General features: G+C 32.7%; 5 protein-coding genes across 13 annotated transcripts; 2 read left to right on the top strand and 3 right to left on the bottom strand.

Annotated features, from left to right (window-relative positions):
• Nucleotides 1012-4011, top strand: LOC107608898. Of its 6 annotated transcripts, none has more exons than XM_016310674.2 (6): nucleotides 1012-1309; nucleotides 2343-2542; nucleotides 2745-3187; nucleotides 3348-3429; nucleotides 3609-3703; nucleotides 3807-4011. In XM_016310674.2, exons 1-4 carry the CDS (start codon nucleotides 1108-1110, stop codon nucleotides 3382-3384), a joined length of 882 nt encoding a protein of 293 aa, XP_016166160.1. In that variant the 5' UTR covers nucleotides 1012-1107; the 3' UTR covers nucleotides 3385-3429; nucleotides 3609-3703; nucleotides 3807-4011. The 6 variants fall into 6 exon arrangements, with proteins under 6 accessions (XP_016166160.1, XP_016166159.1, XP_016166156.1 ...); XM_016310673.2 differs by having other exon boundaries at nucleotides 2739-3187; XM_016310670.2 differs by having other exon boundaries at nucleotides 2343-2599; nucleotides 2739-3187.
• Nucleotides 4212-6065, bottom strand: LOC107608897 (two-pore potassium channel 3-like). The gene is made up of 2 exons (XM_016310669.2): nucleotides 5037-6065; nucleotides 4212-4636 (listed from the first exon to the last, which is right to left on the bottom strand). The coding sequence occupies exons 1-2, from the start codon at nucleotides 6035-6037 to the stop codon at nucleotides 4492-4494; spliced, it is 1146 nt and encodes a 381-aa protein (XP_016166155.1). The 5' UTR covers nucleotides 6038-6065; the 3' UTR covers nucleotides 4212-4491.
• On the bottom strand, nucleotides 5972-10371 carry LOC107608896 (zinc transport protein ZntB). 4 transcript variants are annotated; one of them, XM_016310668.2, is made up of 9 exons: nucleotides 10046-10371; nucleotides 8907-9647; nucleotides 8557-8745; nucleotides 8320-8411; nucleotides 8043-8102; nucleotides 7855-7924; nucleotides 7136-7339; nucleotides 6579-6970; nucleotides 5972-6103 (listed from the first exon to the last, which is right to left on the bottom strand). In XM_016310668.2, exons 2-9 carry the CDS (start codon nucleotides 9585-9587, stop codon nucleotides 6016-6018), a joined length of 1776 nt encoding a protein of 591 aa, XP_016166154.2. In that variant the 5' UTR covers nucleotides 9588-9647; nucleotides 10046-10371; the 3' UTR covers nucleotides 5972-6015. The 4 variants fall into 4 exon arrangements, with proteins under 4 accessions (XP_016166154.2, XP_016166153.2, XP_016166152.2 ...); XM_016310667.2 differs by having other exon boundaries at nucleotides 8907-9652; nucleotides 10046-10365; XM_016310666.2 differs by having other exon boundaries at nucleotides 8907-9733; nucleotides 10046-10351.
• LOC107606487 (AT-hook motif nuclear-localized protein 16) lies at nucleotides 16736-17782 on the top strand. The gene has a single exon (XM_016308548.2). It carries the CDS (start codon nucleotides 16856-16858, stop codon nucleotides 17648-17650), a length of 795 nt encoding a protein of 264 aa, XP_016164034.2. The 5' UTR covers nucleotides 16736-16855; the 3' UTR covers nucleotides 17651-17782.
• On the bottom strand, nucleotides 18074-19959 carry LOC107608066 (pentatricopeptide repeat-containing protein At2g42920, chloroplastic). The gene has a single exon (XM_016309956.2). It carries the CDS (start codon nucleotides 19793-19795, stop codon nucleotides 18188-18190), a length of 1608 nt encoding a protein of 535 aa, XP_016165442.1. The 5' UTR covers nucleotides 19796-19959; the 3' UTR covers nucleotides 18074-18187.

Here is a 20068-nt window from a genome sequence, read left to right as displayed (position 1 = left end):
TAAAAAAATTAAATGATTTTATATATGTATTTTTATTGCATCTTCTAATTCATTTAATATAATGGAAATATCCAAGTTAATAACATGTCAACAATATTATTGATTGCAAAACACATTTTTTAAGAAATAATTCAAGTAAAATCACTATTATCTTAGAATTAAAATCGAAATGTCCCACACCCAAACAAAATTTTTCTATACTTACTCTTATCGTTGAAATTTAAAAAGGCCTTTAGTACACAATGTCAAATCAAGCCTTTTATTTGCTTATCTGTTCATCATTAATTAATACATTAATTATCATCCTAATTCACCTTAGGGTTTCAAAAGAAATTAGTATTGTTATACTTGATATTAATTTGTGATATGCTACATTCCACTAAAACAAGAGATAAGAGTTTCTTTATCAAATAATAAATACCTTTGGAAATTTTTAACTTTTCTCTATTTGGCAAATGTAACAAAATTAAAAGTTGCTCTTAGAAATACTTAGAAAAAGAATATATAATACTTCAAATTCGTATAATATGAAAAAAAAAATTTTAATGATAGATTCAAGTACCTTGGCCATCAAAATTATTATGCAAATTGATGTTATTATTTATTTGGCAACTAGTTCAACTTTAGAATTTTTTATTTGTGGTGCGATTTGAGTTAAATAATTTTTTTTAGATAATTCGATTCAATTTCAAAGAATTTGGATTAAATATTTAAATATTTTTATAATTTACACATTAAAAAAATTTAATTTTATTTTAATAAAATTCGAAATGTCCAATTTGAACCCTTTTTAAGTCTTATGGTCCGTTTTTTTCTTTTTACCAAATTGGACAGTTAGATTTTCATTCACAAATTATCCCACATTTAGATATAACACTTCAATGGCTCATAAGTCATAGCACCAAAAAACACCCATTTTAACCCAATAAAAAAAAATTTCGACATTTTTATGGCAAATAATATAACTTCCATTTTCTGTTATTTTGAATATTTTTATTTTTAAAATAAGAAAAAAAATTCAAATATTTTTGCTTTTATTAAAAAATCGTTTTCTGTTGCAGAGTGTGCTTCAGAGAGAGAGAGAGAGAGAGAAAGAAGAGAGAACAGATGATAGCGAAGTGTGCCTCACCCATTCCCATTGCCATTGCTGTTCCCAGCAGCCATAGCCACAGACCTTCACTGAGGCCCATCAACATCATCATCAAGTGCTCTGCTTCTTCTTCAACTTCATCAAATATCAACAGTTCTGAACACCTTCGTTCTCAGCTCGATCATCTTCATGCTGAAGCGAACACCACCACTACCAAGGGTATTCTCTATCTTCCTCTTCAATTTTACTTCTTCATACACTCAATTTCCTTCTCAATTAAATAACTTTATTAGAGTAAAGGAAAAATGAAAAATTTAGCTGCTAACCCTAACCTAGTGAATTATGTCACATGGGAACCTAGTTACGTTACCTATAGCTAATTAACTATTAACTATTCATGAGAATTAGGAAAATGTTGTTTTTTTTTTCCTTCCCAATATATCCCTTTGCAATTATTAGATTTACTAATTGTGGGTTCTTTTATCAAAGTGGGGGTTGATAGTAATGAGTGAGAACAGAAATTTCTAAGGTAATCATTTTCACATGCAAATGCTGCTTTCTTGTATACACTAGACACACACAAAAAAAGGGTATCACCTATATATTAGAGCAGAAATTTTAACCTGTGACCATATTTGCAAAAGGGGCATTGTTTGTTGACCTTGGAAGCTGCTCAAGAAAGGAGATGGTGCCTTGCAACTGAATGATGTCAAATAGTTGATTTGGTGCACCATTTTTGTTTCTTGCTTCCTTGATACAGTTAATGGGATCCAATTGGTCCTTATAATATTACTATAAGTAAGTGCCATTTCAAGAATCCTATAGGTTACTGTTCAAGTAGAAAAAACAAAATCCAAAAACCAAAAGAACTCTTTTCAGACTATGTGAATTTGAACTTGTATCATTTCACCAGGAGAGAAAAGAACAATGAGAAAAACAGAAAAAAGAAAAAAAAAAACTTGAGAGGTCTTGCGTCCTAGACATATGATTTTCAATGCAGATACTACTTTACAAATTGTGCAATTGTCAAATGGTGTGTGCATTAGGTCTAGTTTAATGTTGCGGTAAATAATACTATTGTGAGTTCCCTGACAAAGTTCAAAGTTCTGCCTTTTGAAACTATGTTATGATTTTCTTTATCTATTTGAATCTAACCATTGTTGGAAATCTACCTAGTGGCTAACGGCTCAGTTGTTATCATTGCTTTTATCATGGAAATTATATAAAAATTTATGTGGGGTGTTTGGTGCAGCAAATAATGCTAGAATGAGGCTCCTGCGGCTGTCAGAAGCTGCAGAGAAGCTCCAAAAACAAGCAGCTATAAGCATTCAGAGGGGAGATGAAAATGGTGCGAGGGAAATGCTTTTCCAGAGGAAGAAGGTGTTGCAAGCTCTGGAAAAGTCTAAAAGCCGTATCGAATTGCTTGATGAGCTATCCACAAAGCTAAGTGAGGTGAAGGGAATGCATTATAGTACTCTCAGAGTTTCATTGGAAAATATACCCTTTGAAGTTTGTAAACCCTTTATAACTTTATTTAAGAACTGATTATGTCTCTAGAACTTTTTTTTCCTATAAATTAATAATGGCTTAAACCCAAAAGCAGGGCAGGGAATCTCCTTAGAACTATTATAATGGAAACTTCTTGTAGTTTCAGGCAATATCTTTGAAAGAAAGTCAGCTCATTGGGTCCACAATGAACATGGAAGACACAATAGAAGATGCTTCAAGTCCCATTCGAATTGTTGCACCATCGGAGGAGGTTCAAGGAGATTTCTCCGAGGATGACTCAGAACCAAACACAATGAATTTCAGTGATATTCAAGGGAACCAACTAGATGATGAGGAGGCTGTGAATATTCTGGGATCACTTAGCAATGACAGTTGGAATGAAGACAATACTGTTAGCTGCTTGTCAGTTACATCTGCTTATGACGAATTCCTGGAAAATATAGATAAAAAGCTTGACGAAATTGAAGCTGAACTAGTTACTGTTTTGAATGTCTCAACGTTGGTTCTGGACAGTGAAGAGAGACCAAAAAATTCCAGGTTGCAACAAACAACAGAACTTCTCGAGAGCATCCGCACAATAAGACAGAGGTATCACTTTTCAATCTATACAAGCATAAATTCTTATTTTCTTCTTTGAAAATTTAAATACAATTTGTTTTTGGGTTTTAAGTATTGTTGAGAAATGAGAATAATATATGAAGAAAAAAGACCAGAGTAATCTAAAACTTTCGAAATTTCAAACTCACAGAATTGCAAGTATCAATGTATCACAGAGGCAAAACTGAGGATCTGATCAATTTTGTGTTGCCCAACTCATCTTCTGCCGCCAGGTGAGCACTACCTTCATTTGTAAGAAAAGTTTGCCACAATGTTCTTATGGCCCTTATTAACTCAATGTAGGAACAAGAAAGGCACATGGGATATGGCTATTATTACAAAAAATAGCATTGTTGATTTTTTTTCAAATACCGCTAGTCCTTCCAACTTTCTTTGTCTGATCCCATTACAGAAGTAGCAGATTGGAACAAATTGCCTAAGGACTAAGGATAACTCAGTGAAGTGGCTTGTCAATGCCTAAAACTTCCATTGTGCTTTCTGCTTAAGGTAATGGAGCATCCTTAGAATTAACCATTGTGTTAATCCCTTAGTGGTTTTATAATTTTCATGAAGAATTACTATGTTAAATCATACATCTGATATGTATCAGGTAGCTACAAGGTGTGGAGTTTGTAAATATGGCTTACAAGATTCACTTTTTATACTATTTTGTTCCATTCAATACCACAAAATCCAGTCATATTGGGAGGCTTTGCAACTATGGATAAAATTCCAATGACAATAGTTAATATTTTGTTTAATCATTACTTAGATCGCTGACTAATGAAACCATTTTTTCCCCGGTATTATTGCTATTTTTCTTGCCGTTGTTATTAGTTATTTATTTTGTAAGTAGAAAAAGATGGAATTATGATTACAATTGTTTCAAAACTTTTTAAAACACTCATTAGAATAAGTAACTATAATTACATTAATGAATATATTAGCACATTCATTATATATGATATGAAGCAAGCAATGGATATTATTTTGTGGCAAAAATGGGATCAAACTATTTATATGAAAGAGCGTGATTTTTATTCAGTTAAAAGAGTACAACAGCAATCCAAATTGTGTATTCTGTTCACATTGGTGTATGACATCACACCATCAAACAAATGGAACTTGCACTAAGAACATTACTGACAACCATGATAAGATACCTTTCACTTTTGAAATATTTGTGCAAGACCAAAAGGGTAGTGCTCCCACCTCCTAGTGCATCCATATTCCATGGTTATTGCAAATGGCAATAAATGGTTCATAATGCCTAACAACCCAAGTAGATATTTGAATTAGACATTTACCATAAGGTCAGCAACACTAATCTTGCCATAGATGCCACAACCCAAGGAATCAAATTGTTTGCTTATTTGCAGAATGTCAATCTCAGTTATTTTTCCCATTTCCTTGAGCTTGTAGATAAGAAATTCGGACTTGCTGCAAGAACAAATGTGAAAGGTTAGAGGATTGAGAAGAGTGAAGTATGTTATTACTCATTTATTCCCTCCTTGAGAGTGGAGAAAATGGTGTATGCAAATATACTGTTATTGGATTGGATATCAGTTATTAATGTTGATCTTGATGATGATGGTTCTTTCATTTCTGTCCCATCATGCATTGAAATGATATTATGTAACTACACCTAGTTGATCCTATAATTTTTGTCATTTCAAATTTCAAGCGACTAAAAACTAGCTTAAGCTACAAATTTTGGCCAATGTTGTGTCCATTTCTGCTTTTGTAACTTTAATGCATTGAATTTGAATGATTCTATTCTTCTGCATATTGTGAAAAAGGACAAGGAAACATGTAATAAGAAAAACCAAACTCAACATACCTTATTGATCCATCATTATCAAGGTCTGCAGCTACTAAATCTGACATAGTTATCTTCTTATGAAGAACCAATTTTGCTACCTTACGTTTCCTCTTGTGCATGCTATAATCAGTTAGGTACAGAAAGGCCCTAGCAACTGCCAATGTACTTACCAAAAGCCAGATAATCGCGAAGCATCTTCCAGTTACAGTTTTGAAAGCATAATCGCCATAACCAACTGTCGTAACAGACGTAATGGAGAGATAGAAACTGTCTATCCAATCCATACCCTCTAGAAAGTGAGCTGTGACTGCTCCTGTTGCGATGCAGACGATGACAACCACCAAAGCTAAAGAAACTTTTGTCCGAATTCGCATTCTTCCTTTCTCTTCATCAACTATGTAAGTCCAGAGAATTCTCTTATATCTATTCTCATCCATCATGCTCAACGTGAATGCTTCTTGAGTATCACAGATGTATTCAACCAAGCCGCTGAGGAGAAAACCAGTAAGTCCAAAACCAACCAAAATGAAACCACAGGTAAAGATCTTGGTAGATGTTGCATCAGGAACAATATCTCCAAATCCAATTGTGCTTAGAGTTACTACTGTGAAGTAAATAGCATCTATAAGCTTAAGTGTGGTGGTACCCTTGAAACTCCCATTTATCATGTACACTGCAACACCAATTGCCAAATACAAGAATACAGAGATGAAAGATACCCTTACCATTAAGGTTGATGAATTTTGTATAGGTCTAGGTTCAGAGGGCTCATGAAAGTCTATGCCAGTGTCGGTGAATAGTACGGCCGGTGCAGAACGTGAGCGATGTGCAGTCATCCTTTTTGTGATGCTCAAGTTTTCTAAGAGGTTTATATAAGGAGATGTGGATTGGCTCAGTGATGGAGCAGTAAGAGCATGATCATGGAGACATAGTTCATGGTGTGATGTTCGTGTGCTTGGTGGTGAATGTGCTTCTTCTCCTTTGCTGGAGAAGGGACTCATGCATAGTGAAGACAACATGGTGCATTCAGATACAGTTGGAGACTAATGCTAGCATTAGCAAGCAAGAAGCAAATGTTCATCCAACTACAAGTCAAACCAGAAGAATGAAGTGTTGGTTCTGAATTTAGCTATTTACCTAAGAGTCATATGGCTCTAAATTGCCACATGTTATAAAGAACTATTCATAAGTTACCCTACTAAACTATTGTTTTGATGTTTTTAATAATATATTATTAGGGCTAATATCAATTGGGTTTCAAAACTTTATATTTGATTATTCAAATTTAAGTGTAACATTCACATAAACCTGAATTGAAATACATTTTGGCCTCAACTAAATCCCATGTGTACAAAACAGGACAAAGTATAAGTACTAGGTACAAAAGTTATTCTGCAAATTGAACCCAGATTTTAGGAGACAAATCAATTTTTAGATTCAACTTCAAGAGAATTCATTTTTACATTGGATCAACCTTTTTATTAGAGAATAATCACAATGATACACAAAAAATCTAAAGATCTACCATACAAAAGTACAAATATCTATAAACTGAAAAACCTTGAGAAAACAGAGCGATTATTTGCACCACTTGGTGCCCCCCTAACTTCTGCAGTTGGTGGAACATCCATCTGAGGACCTGTTTTTCGCACTTGAGCATGAGTTTCTGCTTCATGTTGAAACATCCTGACCAGCTCTTCAAGCTCCAGCTTTCTCACTGCAACATTTTCTTGCATTATGGGTTTCTTCAAACCGAGATAAACCAATCCTATTCCAATAAGTATAGCTCCCAACACAAACAAGACGGCAGAGAATAGACCAAACGCATAAGGAGTTCCTTCGGCTCCAGGTATTCCGTCAACGTTTATACCAAATAGTCCGGTGATGATGGAAAGAACAAGGCCACAACCCCCAAATATTCCAAGGTTATGCGTAACTGTGAGGCTTTTATCCTAAAATAAGTAGCAAGAGTGTAAGACTATGCAAATATACCCTTACTATTAGAGACTAATTTGTTGTTAGGAACCAATTTTGAGGTATTATGCATAATTGAATAAAACATTAGCGAATCATAAATATATTGATATAGTTCAGTAATCTGTTATGATTTCGGAAACCTGCAACCATGCACGGACTGTGCTTTGCAGGACATCTTGTATGGTGAACAACCGTCCTCGAACTGCTTCTTGCTCCTCAATCATTTGCCTAGTACTCTTTCTTACTCCTTCCAGCAAGGCTCTTGTTGTATTCCCTCTCAACTGTTGAAGAAGTTCAAAAACAATTTCCTCTCGCGCATGGAGCGACCATTTCACTCTTATAACCTGCTAGGCCATACAAGGAGCATAGATAAATGTATAAATTTCTATATACACAAGTTACACATATAATACTTATGTTCATAGTAGAGTACCATTTGAAATGAGTAGAGATTAGAGAAATCCATCAGATTTCTGCAGAATTTCCTATATGCATGACAAAATATATAGATATTTTTAAACAGAAGCCGACAGAAAAATTGGCCAGTTAGTTTTTGCATACATTTGTTTACTCCTTCCTTCCATGTTCAAATAAGGTAAACATGAACACTAGTATTTCAGAAGGATTTGACTGATATAGAACATATAAGCTAAGTTACCAAAGCACCATAATCATGTCATTATTAATTACTTAACACAAAAAAGTTTAAAAAACACTACATTATAGCCAATTAAAGTTAGAGAAGTTATACAAATGAAATTCTCCAACATAATCAGCAACAATATAATTCACAAAACAATGTTATAATTTATAACTGATTTTCTGCAAATAGAGTATATGTCATTCTGCATAGTTTTACCTGGGTCGATAATCTTCTAATTTCCTGGTTCAATATTATTGTGAATAGATGTAAATCCTCATGGTTTCTCCTGTCAAGAACCAAAAGAACTTATTGTATAATGCATATCTAAGTTATAAACGGAAAAGGTAGATCAGCCACTGAAGATAAACGTTTTATGTGTAATGATCTAAAGATAATGCAATCACCTGTTCATAAACATCAACTCAACTTCATCTGCAGCCCCAAAGATGTGTTTACGCCACAACCTATGACATCCAATGGAGAAACTCAATGTTTTTAAATGAACATCAAACTATTAGAATCATGACCATTCTACACTAAACAAAATAAAAGTTATTGTCTGAAAGTAACACCTTTTGATCCATAATTCGGCTGTATTCAAGATTTCGTTTATCTCTTACACAAAGGTCATAAATAGAATTAAAAGGCAAAGAAACATAGATTATTGGAAATAATATTAACCTATCGTCCCATCGTGCAAGATGGCAAGCTAAGTGTGCTACAACTTCATGAATGGTGCGCGGAATGTTAGCACCTCCAGCAGCAAGCAGCTCCTGCATGAATTGCAGCAGTGGAGATTTAAGTACTTAGTTTAAGACAACTTTAGATAAAATCATATAAACAATTAAAGAAGTATAACTTAGGCAAAACTACTGTCAGATTACTTGGTGGGATAAAGGCTTAAGTCACTTGACAAACCTGAACTTCTAGAATGCCTAATACATTTATGTTTGATGCAGAACCCTTTACATGCATGGCTGTAACTAAAAAGTTTTGCGCCTGCCATGATCGGAGTACAACAGGTATGTCATCTTCCTCTGCTAAAGGATCACCAGCTGACTGCCCCAGAAGTTCAAATAGCAGACCGCCAGCGACTCGGACTGGAACCTGTCAAAATAAGCATTTTAGACTGATTTCATAAATTCAAAAACCTGTATTTTTTAACACTAATCCTAGGAAATGGCAAAAAGAAAAACAATAGGATACAATACAGGACACAAGGAAACATATTCGAAACAAGATAATAGCAAATTCCACTAGTTCATTACCTCATATAAAAGGTGCTTCATTCGTTCACTTATTAATCTACTTTCATCTTTCAAAGCTATGCTAATAGCAGGATGTAACCAATGAGAATTACCCAACCATGTAACAACAAATGGATGGCTTGCATCCAAATGACACCACCATGTTGGACCAACAGGCCTTTCCCAGTAAGGAGTTGCAACATCAGCAACAGCAACATCAATCTCATCATCTGTGAAATCAAGCAGCTGTGAGGCCCAACCATCATCAGTTCGCACTGCCTGCACAAGTTCGGAGATCCTAGACCAACCAATTGGCCTCCAGTAACTTCTAGGAAGACCCTCTTTGCCAATGAATTGATGAGGTGATTGGTGATAATCATCTAAACCATCATCAAGACCACCAGTTCCAGATTGATCTAGCAAAGTTGGGGGTGAATCAACACAGCCATTCCTACTAAACTTTCTTCCTTCAAATCTTTTCTTTGCCACATCTCTAACTCCCTTGATGAACTCAAAGGCACAGATTAGTCCATCAGTCCAAAGTTCCCCTACTGATACCAAGTTGTCCCCTGAGGGAGATTGGAGTTTCTGATTCCACTGCTTCTTCATTTCACAATGTTCATCAACTACTGAACCTGGATAATCTTCATTCACAACGTTCATTACACACTCAAGTAGAGGAACTTGAGCCTCAACTACCATTGATTTGAGGGGAGAGTCTCAACTCTCACCTACTTAACAGCCATGATCATCAATTCATCACTACTCTGCATTATCACACCAAACGAAACACTCTCAAAAATTGAGCATAACAATCCATAATTCATCGTAGTAGAAAACCTAAGATACTAAACAAAACCAAAAACAAAATCAAAATCAAAATCTAACAGCAAGAAGCTTCTTAAAAAGATCATTAAAAAAAAAAAGAATTATCTTTTTTTTTACCCTTTTATTAAAAAGAAAAAATATATGGAGAGGAAAAGAAATGGTAAACACACAACATATGCAAATGGCGTATAAGATATAATTAATCATTTAAAGTTACAGAAGAAGAAGTTGAGGATACTATCGACAATTCACACCAAACACAACAGAACAAAACGAAAAGCAGTTATCATAATCATATATGTAAGAAGAAGAAGAAGAAGACAGAGGAGAACCGCTAGGAACTACGGTGGCGCGCACGTGGTGAATTGTGACACACTGAAGAAGCTTAGCAGATTCTCATGCACATTTTTCGAACAAAATGAAACCTTTTTCAAATAGTTTGGGTTTCTCTCAAGTTAACATTTGATACTATCAAAATCTTATAATATAGTAGGAAAATTGAAAATTTCAATCTTCAAAGGTTAATTTGCAGAATTTTCTAAAATTTAGGAGGATAAAGCGTATATTTTGAACATCAAAGAGTAAAGTACAAATTTTTCAGTGAGGACTTGTAGTTGTAGGAATATAAGATTTTTTCATTTTTATGAATCTTTTTAACAAAGGAATCTTTACATTAGCAGTATTAGTAGTAGGAAGGAGTCAAAGTGAAAGTGAAGGAAAAATTCCCAAAATAGAAAATTTTATTATGATTAGATTTTTATTTTTTTTATTTTATTAATTTTTTCATTTTAAGTAAATGTTTTGAACTTATATTTAGTGTTGAATAATTTCTTTTAATTTTTATCACTTAATATTTATTTACAACTATAAATTAAAAAATATATAAGATTAAAAATATAGTTTTTAACCGCAAATATTAATGACTATCTATTAGGATATTGAGAAATCATTAATATTTAATTGAAAACAATTTGGGAAAAAGATAAAAAAAAATTGACTTAAAATGTGACTCTAACAATTTTGTCTTTTTTCTTTAAAAAAAAAAAAACTAATTTAAGTTGGGTCTTAATGGGAATATTCTTGTTGCCTAAAATGCTTAGTAGAGATGAGAAGATTTTTGTTAAAAGAATTATATTGCTCTGCTTCTTATTCTAATTAATGGCAATATACATCAGTAGTTGGTCTGTTTAATGCCTTTACAATCAAATGAATTCTGAAGCATTTAAATGTACTAACTATTAACAACTAACTAATAACACTCTAGTTCATCTTCTAAACACATATATGCAAGCACCATCCATGGCAAAAAGGAATGTCAAAAATAAAAAGCATATGCAGAAACTATGTTGTCAAAATTCAGGTGGTTGGAAATCTTGCCTTCAGCTTGGTCTTTGTTTAGGCTTTCTTTGAAAAAGCCTGTATATCTTCCTGCATTGAAGAATGACATAATATACTCAGCAAAGGAATAAAACAAAATAACAAATTTTTAAATGCTAAGGATAATTAAGAGTTTTCAAAACTAAAAGCATGTAGAGACTAGAGATAAACTCAGTTGTGTACACTAAGGATAATTAAGAGTTTTCAATTGTGTACACTAATTGGAAACTTTAAAATGGCAAATAACTATTCTATCCCCTATTACAAGAACAGGATAATGATGTCCAGACATAAAAAGAAGATACAATTTTCAGTCACAGTGGTTGATCCAATCTACTGCTCAACATTTGTATTCTCTGGAGTTGAATCTGAAGTTTTTTTTTTCTAAAATCAGAAGAAATCATATTATTTATGCGATAACAGGTGCATGATTGTATCTTTTCCAAGACATTAATTAAGAAAGAATCCAAAACTGAAAAAGAATATATTTATTCCATAGTGGTTGCATGATTTCATCTTTAATTACCAAAATGTTAATTCAAATAAAAACTTTTGACAAAGAACAATGAAGAACATAATACTTTCTTCTTTTCTTCTTTTTTCTTTTCCTTTTGTTCTGAGCTGGTTGATTAGGTTTAACAATTTCTTCTACAATTTTAAAACATTACTACAATAGCATCAAACACACAACGAACAATAATATGTTGAGAGTTATAAAACAATGGATAATTAGGTCATGTTCTATTGTGTTTGTTGTATTTTTTGCTAAGTCAAAGGCCTGTCCATACAAGGTATTTCATATAAGTTTTAGTCATCTGATCTATCATTGACATATAGATATTTGATTTATGATCTATTAAAATAGATATTCCCATTGCAATGACTTTTACTATTAAAGTAGGCCGTGAAACTCCAATCCACATATTAATTCATCTTTCTTTTTATCTTTATCTTAGGCTAATTATGAATTTTACTTTTTCAAATTCCATGCTTTCATCTTCGATGGATGATATCTTTTACTGCAGATTTTTTTAATACTTATTGGTTTATTTTTTTAATATTGAGAAGCTTACATATTCCTTATTATTTTAATTATTCTGTTGTTTCATGATAACATTTGTGCATTGAGTTGTTCTATTGTCTATATGCGACAATTTCAGACTATTGATACATTTCTTGGATTTTTTTATTAAATTTGCAAATCCATTTTCTTGGGGGGTTGGATAATTTTTTATATGCATTTCTTGGATTTTTAGTTCTTGAGGAAGAGAAGGCAAAAAATAAGTGTTTAATTTTAGCTTTGTTTGATGTTTTAAACTCCTAATGCATCCTCACTTTTGTTCTTCTCTTTTTAGCCATTGAGAATGCTATGACTATGACTAATATTCCAAAGGAAGAGATGGTTTATAAAATTTGTGCCTTTACTGAATTTTATAAAATATTAGAGGTAAATATTAGGTAAAACATCAAAGACTTACCCAAGAAAATGATATTTTCTTCGTTGATGGATTTATTCTTTTGTTTTTCACCTATTCTGTTTTTCTTCTTTTTTTTTTTAGATTACGGTATTAATGTTGTTTTTGAATCAATTTGATGCAGGATTCAAATTTTCTACTATTATAGATTGTTATTATTTTGTGATGAAATTTTTTACTAACAATTTTGTCTTGATGATTCTATTTTTTGAAAAACTTTCAAGTTTAATGGACCATCAAAATTTCTATATTTGTTTTTTGTGTGCTTTTCATTATAAGAAGATTATTAAGTTACTTAAAGATCAGATTAGGAATTTGGTCCCTCAAAAATACACTTGACATGAAATTAAAAAAATTTGTGATATTTTCAACCTTAAAATGCATTTCATAGTTCATCTTAGAAAGGTGTTATATCTATTTGACTAAATTTAGAATTTTAGACATAAATATACTCATTTTGTAAGGATTTTTGACATTAATTTTTTTTTTTTACTTATATAAATCTCTGTATATTAATATTATGTCTTTTTAGCAGCAGTAGTAGTAAAGACAAAAATCCTAACAAATGAGTAAGAGGACCAATTCTAAGAAATGAGAACTTGCTTCTTTAATGATAAAAAAACAGGCAGTCTCTTAGCATGTAGGATAATCTCCTATGTTTCTCATAATATTAATGAAGGGTCTTAGATAAATGCTTTTTGCTTATCTTACTTCATAGAAATGTTTTACTTTTGGTTTTTTGGGGACTGCTCTTTGTTATTATTACTTTTAAAGTGTTTTGAGTTTTATTATTTCATTGTACTATTTTGAAATTGAATCATTCCAATTAAAGTAATTTTAGCCCTAAAAACATGAACTACGAAATGATAACTTAGAAATTTAGGATATATATGTTATGCTTAGGTTCGATTGATAAATATGCATTTGTAGGTCACACCAAAAACAGATTATAGTTTTGTATTTGTTATTGGACCTATAAAAGTAATAGAAGATTGAGGATAATTCTTTGATTTTTGTTTCCATGAACCCACGTATTTATAGACCAAAAGCCAAGATTATTTTCATAACTTCATTTTCAATTGATTTTAGTTAAGCAACAAGTCATGTAACTTCTATTGAGATGCTGATAAATGATGTTGAATGTGAAGGCCATGGTTTTATTGAATGAATAAATTTTCTCTTTTGGTGTCATTTTAAATTTGGAAGCCATGAGAATTTAGTTTTGATCATTATATATTTTTCTAATAGTATTTTCAGTATGTTATATAAAATACTTAAGTTATTATTAGAGAAAGTCAATCATATATTTTATTACTAATTTATAGGCAAATGAGTTTTTTAAAGAAAAATCAATTGGGTATTTTACATGTGAACGTAATTTGATGATTTATAGTGTTTTAAATTTTAGAATAATTTTTTGCTATAATAATTTAAAATTTTGACATTTTGATTTAATAAAAAACGTTTGCATGAATAATAAATTTTTAGAATTTAAAATGATTAAAACAATTAATAGACAAACGCATCAGATTTTAGGCTAATTTTTTTTTGTTATGAAAGTAGAAGTGGTGATATACCTTAATTATCTTTGTATGGTTAACCAATAAAATGCAATTATAATGATTTCAAGTCTTTTTCTACTTGAGGCCTCATTCATTTTGTATCAAATATCAATATTGGTATTTTATACATATAAAATGGATTAGTTATAGTAGTTTGTGAAATAACATGAATTTAGTGTGGGATATTAAATTTCATAATTTTTTGTTATAAAAAGGAGCATTTATAATTTTTAACCACTTATGAATATTATACAAAAAATCACTTAATGCATTCTATATTTTGAAAAGATTAAATAGCTTGTAGTAAGAAATTATCTTAAATTTTTTAAAAAGATTTTATTGCTATTTTGCGATTTTAATTAATATACTTTTATGCGTAAAGTATACTTTTTATCCTTAAAGTTTAATAAAAGTTTTAAAAATATCCCTAAATTTTATTGTTTCAATTTTATCCCAAAAATTTTCGATTTGCATCAAATATACCATCGACGGCTAAATTTTCAAAAAAATTTAAGACCAATCTAACAATAATGCATGAAAATTATGTTTGATTTGCTTGTATTGAGGGTTGTTCTTATGAAATTGTTGTTGAATTGGTCTTAAAATTTTTGAAAAATTAGCCGTCAGGGGTATATTTGATGCAAATCGAAAACTTTTGGGACAAAATTGAAATAAAATAAAATAAAGTATCATTTTTGTCCCCAACGTTTGGAGTAAATCCTATTTGTCCCTAACGTTTAAATCGTCCTATTTGTATCCCTAACGTTTGTAAAAGTGATTCAATGTTATCCTGAACGCTTTAATTTGAGTTTTAAAAATCCCTTCTTAAAGTTAGAATACAAATGTCTGTCATAGAATCCACTCCGAAAAATAGCTCATCAAAAGTTGAAATTAATTCCTACAACATTTACATAATTCATTTTTCTAGGGACATAATTGAATCTAAACACAAATAGTGGGTATAATATTAAAATTGAACACATCCAAGTGAGGCCTAATTGAGAATAAATACATCCAAGTGAGAATAATTGAAAAATATAATCTGATTTGTTAGTATAATTGATAGTAAGATAACATTGAATCACTTTTATAAACATTAGGGATACAAATAGGACGATTTAAACGTTAAGGACACAAATAGGACTTACCTCAAACGTTAGAGACAAAAACGATACTTTACTCAATAAAATAAAACTTAAGAGTATTTTTGAAACTTTTTGTAAAACTTCAGGGACAAAAAATATATTTTACCCTACTTTTATATATAAACATTGATATTTATTAAATTTGTAAATGTTTTATATGAAAGTTGTGAAGCATTTTAGGTAATTGCTTTGTAAATAATAATATTTAAAAAGAAGATACCATTTTCAGTCATAGTGGTTGATCTAATCTGCTGCTCCTTGTACTCTCTCTGGAGTTGAATCTGAAGTCTTTTACCTTCTTCTTCTTTTTACTTTTGGTCTGAGCTGGTTGATTAGTTTTAACAATTTCTTCTGCAATTTCAAAACATTACAAACTTAACTACAATAGCATCAACACACAATGAACAATAATATCTTGAGAGTTACAAAACAATGGAGAACTTTACGAGTGTGATGCTCATTAGAACTGGAGGGAAAATCACCGGAAGCAGAATCATACCCAGTAGATGCTCCTCCATTGTCGCCGCCCCGATAAAGCAGTTGCATAGTCAGCATCATTGTCTTTTAAAAATATTTACAGCTATATTTTATTTAATTTTGTAAACATTATAAATAGAATATAGGTGGCTATAAATATATTTTACATTAGATAAATATGTATTTTATTTCAATTTACATTCTATAATAAGTAACACTATCCGTTACTATTTTCATTTGTTATTTTTATTTTTTTTAATGACTTGTAGTTATTTAAAAGTTGTTGGTATTCAATTTGAAAAGAATGAAGTTTGGTTAAACTATAAAACATCTTGTAACTTATGATCGTCCACTTAGACAAACTAATTTTGTTTTAAATTTAGAAGCATACAACCAACTTGAGTTGATCGAATAATTAGCACACTCATCTAATCAAACAAGTGTTAAAGGTTCAAATCTCGTCTAGGATCCGATCTTGGTTTTCTTGATGGTATCTACTGTTTTAAACAGTCTATTTTCTTATCACGAGGTAGGATTATTGTATCTGGAAGGTGAATTACAGTATTATTATTACCATTTAGATGCATCAGGATTAATTCAATTGTAGATGCATTAAACAGAGAAATCACCAAGATTTTTCTTTTTGGAATTTTATTGCAATATTTCCATTAGAACAAGAGCAATACAATTCTTCTGACATGCAGGAACATTCTCATATTAAGAACATATATGTGCAAATTCTATGCTAAATATAAAGCATTCTTATATGGTGAGAAATGTGGTAGTTGGCTAATATTGTGCATAAGGTTAGTAAAATAAAGCCAAACAATTTTAATTATTATATGGCATGAGATATCTGTTGGGGAAGGCAATTGAGATGAGGCAAAAAGTTAGTAGGAGTTAGGCATAGAGTGATGAAAAAAACAAACATTTGTTTTATGAGGTTGGTGTTACTTAACTCCATCCTAATACACAATCATTCTTTTGGGGTCTATAAAATTTTAATGTCATAAAGCAACTACTTAAGCTTCAATGTAGCATAAGAGAGCGATTTGCTCTTCTTACTCACTTCACATTTTGCCAACAAAATCTCAAAGACATTCTTAATGTTTGGTGAAATGGATAGAAAGCAAGAACAAGAAAAAGGTAACCTGAATAATAATAATAACAATAATAATAATAATAAGTCTGGCATTGATGTTACTCTAATATCTGCCACCACCAAAGTTCCAAAAGCAGTTTCGCCGGTTTCCTCTGCTGCCGAGGGGGAAGCCTTAAGGCGGCCGCGTGGCAGGCCTGCCGGCTCCAAGAACAAGCCGAAGCCACCAATAATTGTGACAAGGGACAGTGCTAATGCACTCAAGGCTCATGCTATGGAAGTAAGCTCTGGCTGTGATGTGAATGAGAGCTTGTTGAACTTTGCAAGGAGGAAGCAGAGAGGCCTCTGCATACTAAGTGGAACTGGCTGTGTGACAAATGTAACTCTGCGCCAACCGGCCTCATCCGGCGCCATTGTGACTCTTCACGGCCGATTCGAGATCCTCTCATTGCTGGGGTCAATCCTTCCCCCACCAGCACCACCAGGAATCACTGGCCTCACCATTTACTTGGCTGGTGCTCAGGGGCAAGTTGTAGGAGGTGCTGTTGTTGGTGCCTTGATTGCCTCAGGACCTGTTGTGATCATGGCTGCATCATTCATGCATGCTACCTTCGATCGCCTGCCATTGGAAGACGAAGAACTCACGGCTGCAATGCAGAATCAGCATTACCAAAACGGACGCACCACACATCATCTCGATATCTCAGACTTGTATGCAATGCCACAGAACCTTCTCACCAATGGAACAATGGCACCAGAGATATATTCTTGGGCACCAGGGAGGAACTTGTCAAAAAGCTGAGACTTAGTATACTATTACTCAGTAATTGTCTCATATCCAAACAATATACACTATGGCTAAACAATATGATATGCTTAATTCTGTTGTATTATTAATTGTTTCAACAAATCAATGAGTTCTATGATTTGAATACATTAGAGTCTAAAGACTACTCTATATTTCACTATTTCAGTTCATACATGCATGCAGCACAGAAGCAAAATATGCATGCAGCTTAGAAGCTAAGGGCCTTCACTATCCAAATGTTACTAGAATGAGTAAAATATAGAGCATTAATTGAGTTATGAGAAACTACAAAGAAATAAAGTTGCATAAGCCTTGTGGTAAATGGTGATCACTTGATCTAAAAAAACATTCACAAGATGACATGTACACTTTCCTTTTTCTTAAATTTGGACATTGTCATGCTGTTATTTAACACTATTGAGAATCAAATATGGATTTTTATCTTATTGGAATAATTCACTATATTGAAGCCAATTCCTCTATATACAAAATTGGATTTTAAGTTCCATGAGTTCATAACTTCAGAGATACTCAATCTTCAGGTGTAAAACTTGAGTCATTAAGTAAGTAGTAAATTTCTTGAGTTTTAGGATGCAACCTCCCTCCAGCTAGAAATTCATGAACTTCTCCATCTAGTTCAATTGAACTACAACCTGGTTCTTTCTCGGTCAACCTCTTCATCAAAAGCCTGTGCTCAATTGCCTCTTCAAACTGTTTTGACGCAGCCTGAACATTAGACATAAGTACATAACCACTTGCATCACTCGGATTCAACTTGCAAACTCTTTCTGCAGCCCGTTTCGCCATCTCTACATTCCCATGCTTCGCACAAGATGAGAGCAGAGATCCCCAGATAATAGCATCTGGTTCTATAGGCATATCTCTTATCAGTTCTTCTGCCTCTTCTAGCAATGCCGCTTGGCCTAACACTTCAACCATGCAAGTGTAGTGTTTTATTGAAGGTTCAATCTCATACTCATTCATCATTTGTGCAAAGTAGTCCTTTGCTCTATCAATTGCTCCTAAATATTTACAAGCAGTTAGAACACCAATGAAACTGACACTATCTGGCTTTAGACTTGAACATTTAAGCTTAGAGAAGTACTGAATTGCTTCTCTCTCGTGTCCATTCATGGCTAAGCCTATTATAATTGAGTTCCAGCTTGATAACCCTCTTGTGGATGATGCATCAAACACTTCAATAGCATTTTCAATAGATCCACACTTGCAATACATGTCAATTATTGCCGTAGTGACAATAAGATTAAACTCGAAACCACTCTTTTTTATGTAATTATGAACCCATTTTCCATGTTCAAGAGCTCCTAAGTGAGCACAAGCATTCAACAAGCTCACCATTGTGAATTCACTGGTCTCAACATCTTCTTCTTGCATCTCGCGAAAAAGCTCCAACGCCTCCATAAGCTTCCCATTCCTAACATAACCACTGATCATGGAATTCCAAGTAACTGGGGTTCTTTCAGGCATTGCATCAAACATCCTCCTAGACTCATCAATTTCCCCATATTTTGCAAGCCCCATAATCATTGAGTTCCAAGCAACAACATCAAGTTCAACTTTCTTATCAAACACTCTTCTAGCCTCTCTCAACAAGCCACTATTAGCATACATATATATGATAGTATTACAAATGAACTCATCATCTTCAAGACCCAATTTCACAACCCTCCCATGAAGCTGAGCACCACCATGGACATCACCAAGTTGAGCAAAAGCCTTGAAAACAGAAGGATAAGTCAACCTTTGCGGCTGAACATAATCATCATCAGAACACAACATGTCAATAAAAATTGATAAAGCAAGTTGTGGGGTTGAGCTTCTAGAGAAGCACCTTATGATGGTGTTCCAAGAATAGAGAGTTGGTTTAGGCATTCTGGTGAACACCATGTGTGCATAGTTGGTGTCACCATGTGGGGAAGCACAAAAGGTGAGGACTTTGCTGGCAGCAATGGGGTCAAGAACAAGACCAGTTTTGATCATGTGAGCATGGAGCTTTTTGAGGTCTTTCATGGTGGAACAGTGGTTTTGGAGCATGGTTAGGCATGGATGGTCAGAGATGAACTTGGATATGGAGGGTGATGATGATGGAGCAAGTACAGAATAACAAACACTTGCCATTGCTTTGTGTTTGTGTGGTCCTATGTCATATGTGGGAAGAACAGAACAGGGCTTAGGAATTGAAACAGAATCAGTGAAGTAGATTAGGTATCTATCTATACATACATGTTACTGAGTGGATAAAGCATGTGATAAAAATATAAACTCTTCTGTTAATTCTTATTTTCTTATAATTTGTGTATGATTGAAAGGACCATCTATATGTAATCATATATAAATATACAATTATGTTAAGTGTTTACAAAAAATTAATTATTAAATTTAATACGAATA

Source organism: Arachis ipaensis, chromosome B07, assembly GCF_000816755.2.
Source record: "Arachis ipaensis cultivar K30076 chromosome B07, Araip1.1, whole genome shotgun sequence".
NCBI lineage: Eukaryota > Viridiplantae > Streptophyta > Magnoliopsida > Fabales > Fabaceae > Arachis > Arachis ipaensis.
Note: the sequence above shows the minus strand (reverse complement) of the source record. Positions and strands in the feature narration are given on the sequence as shown.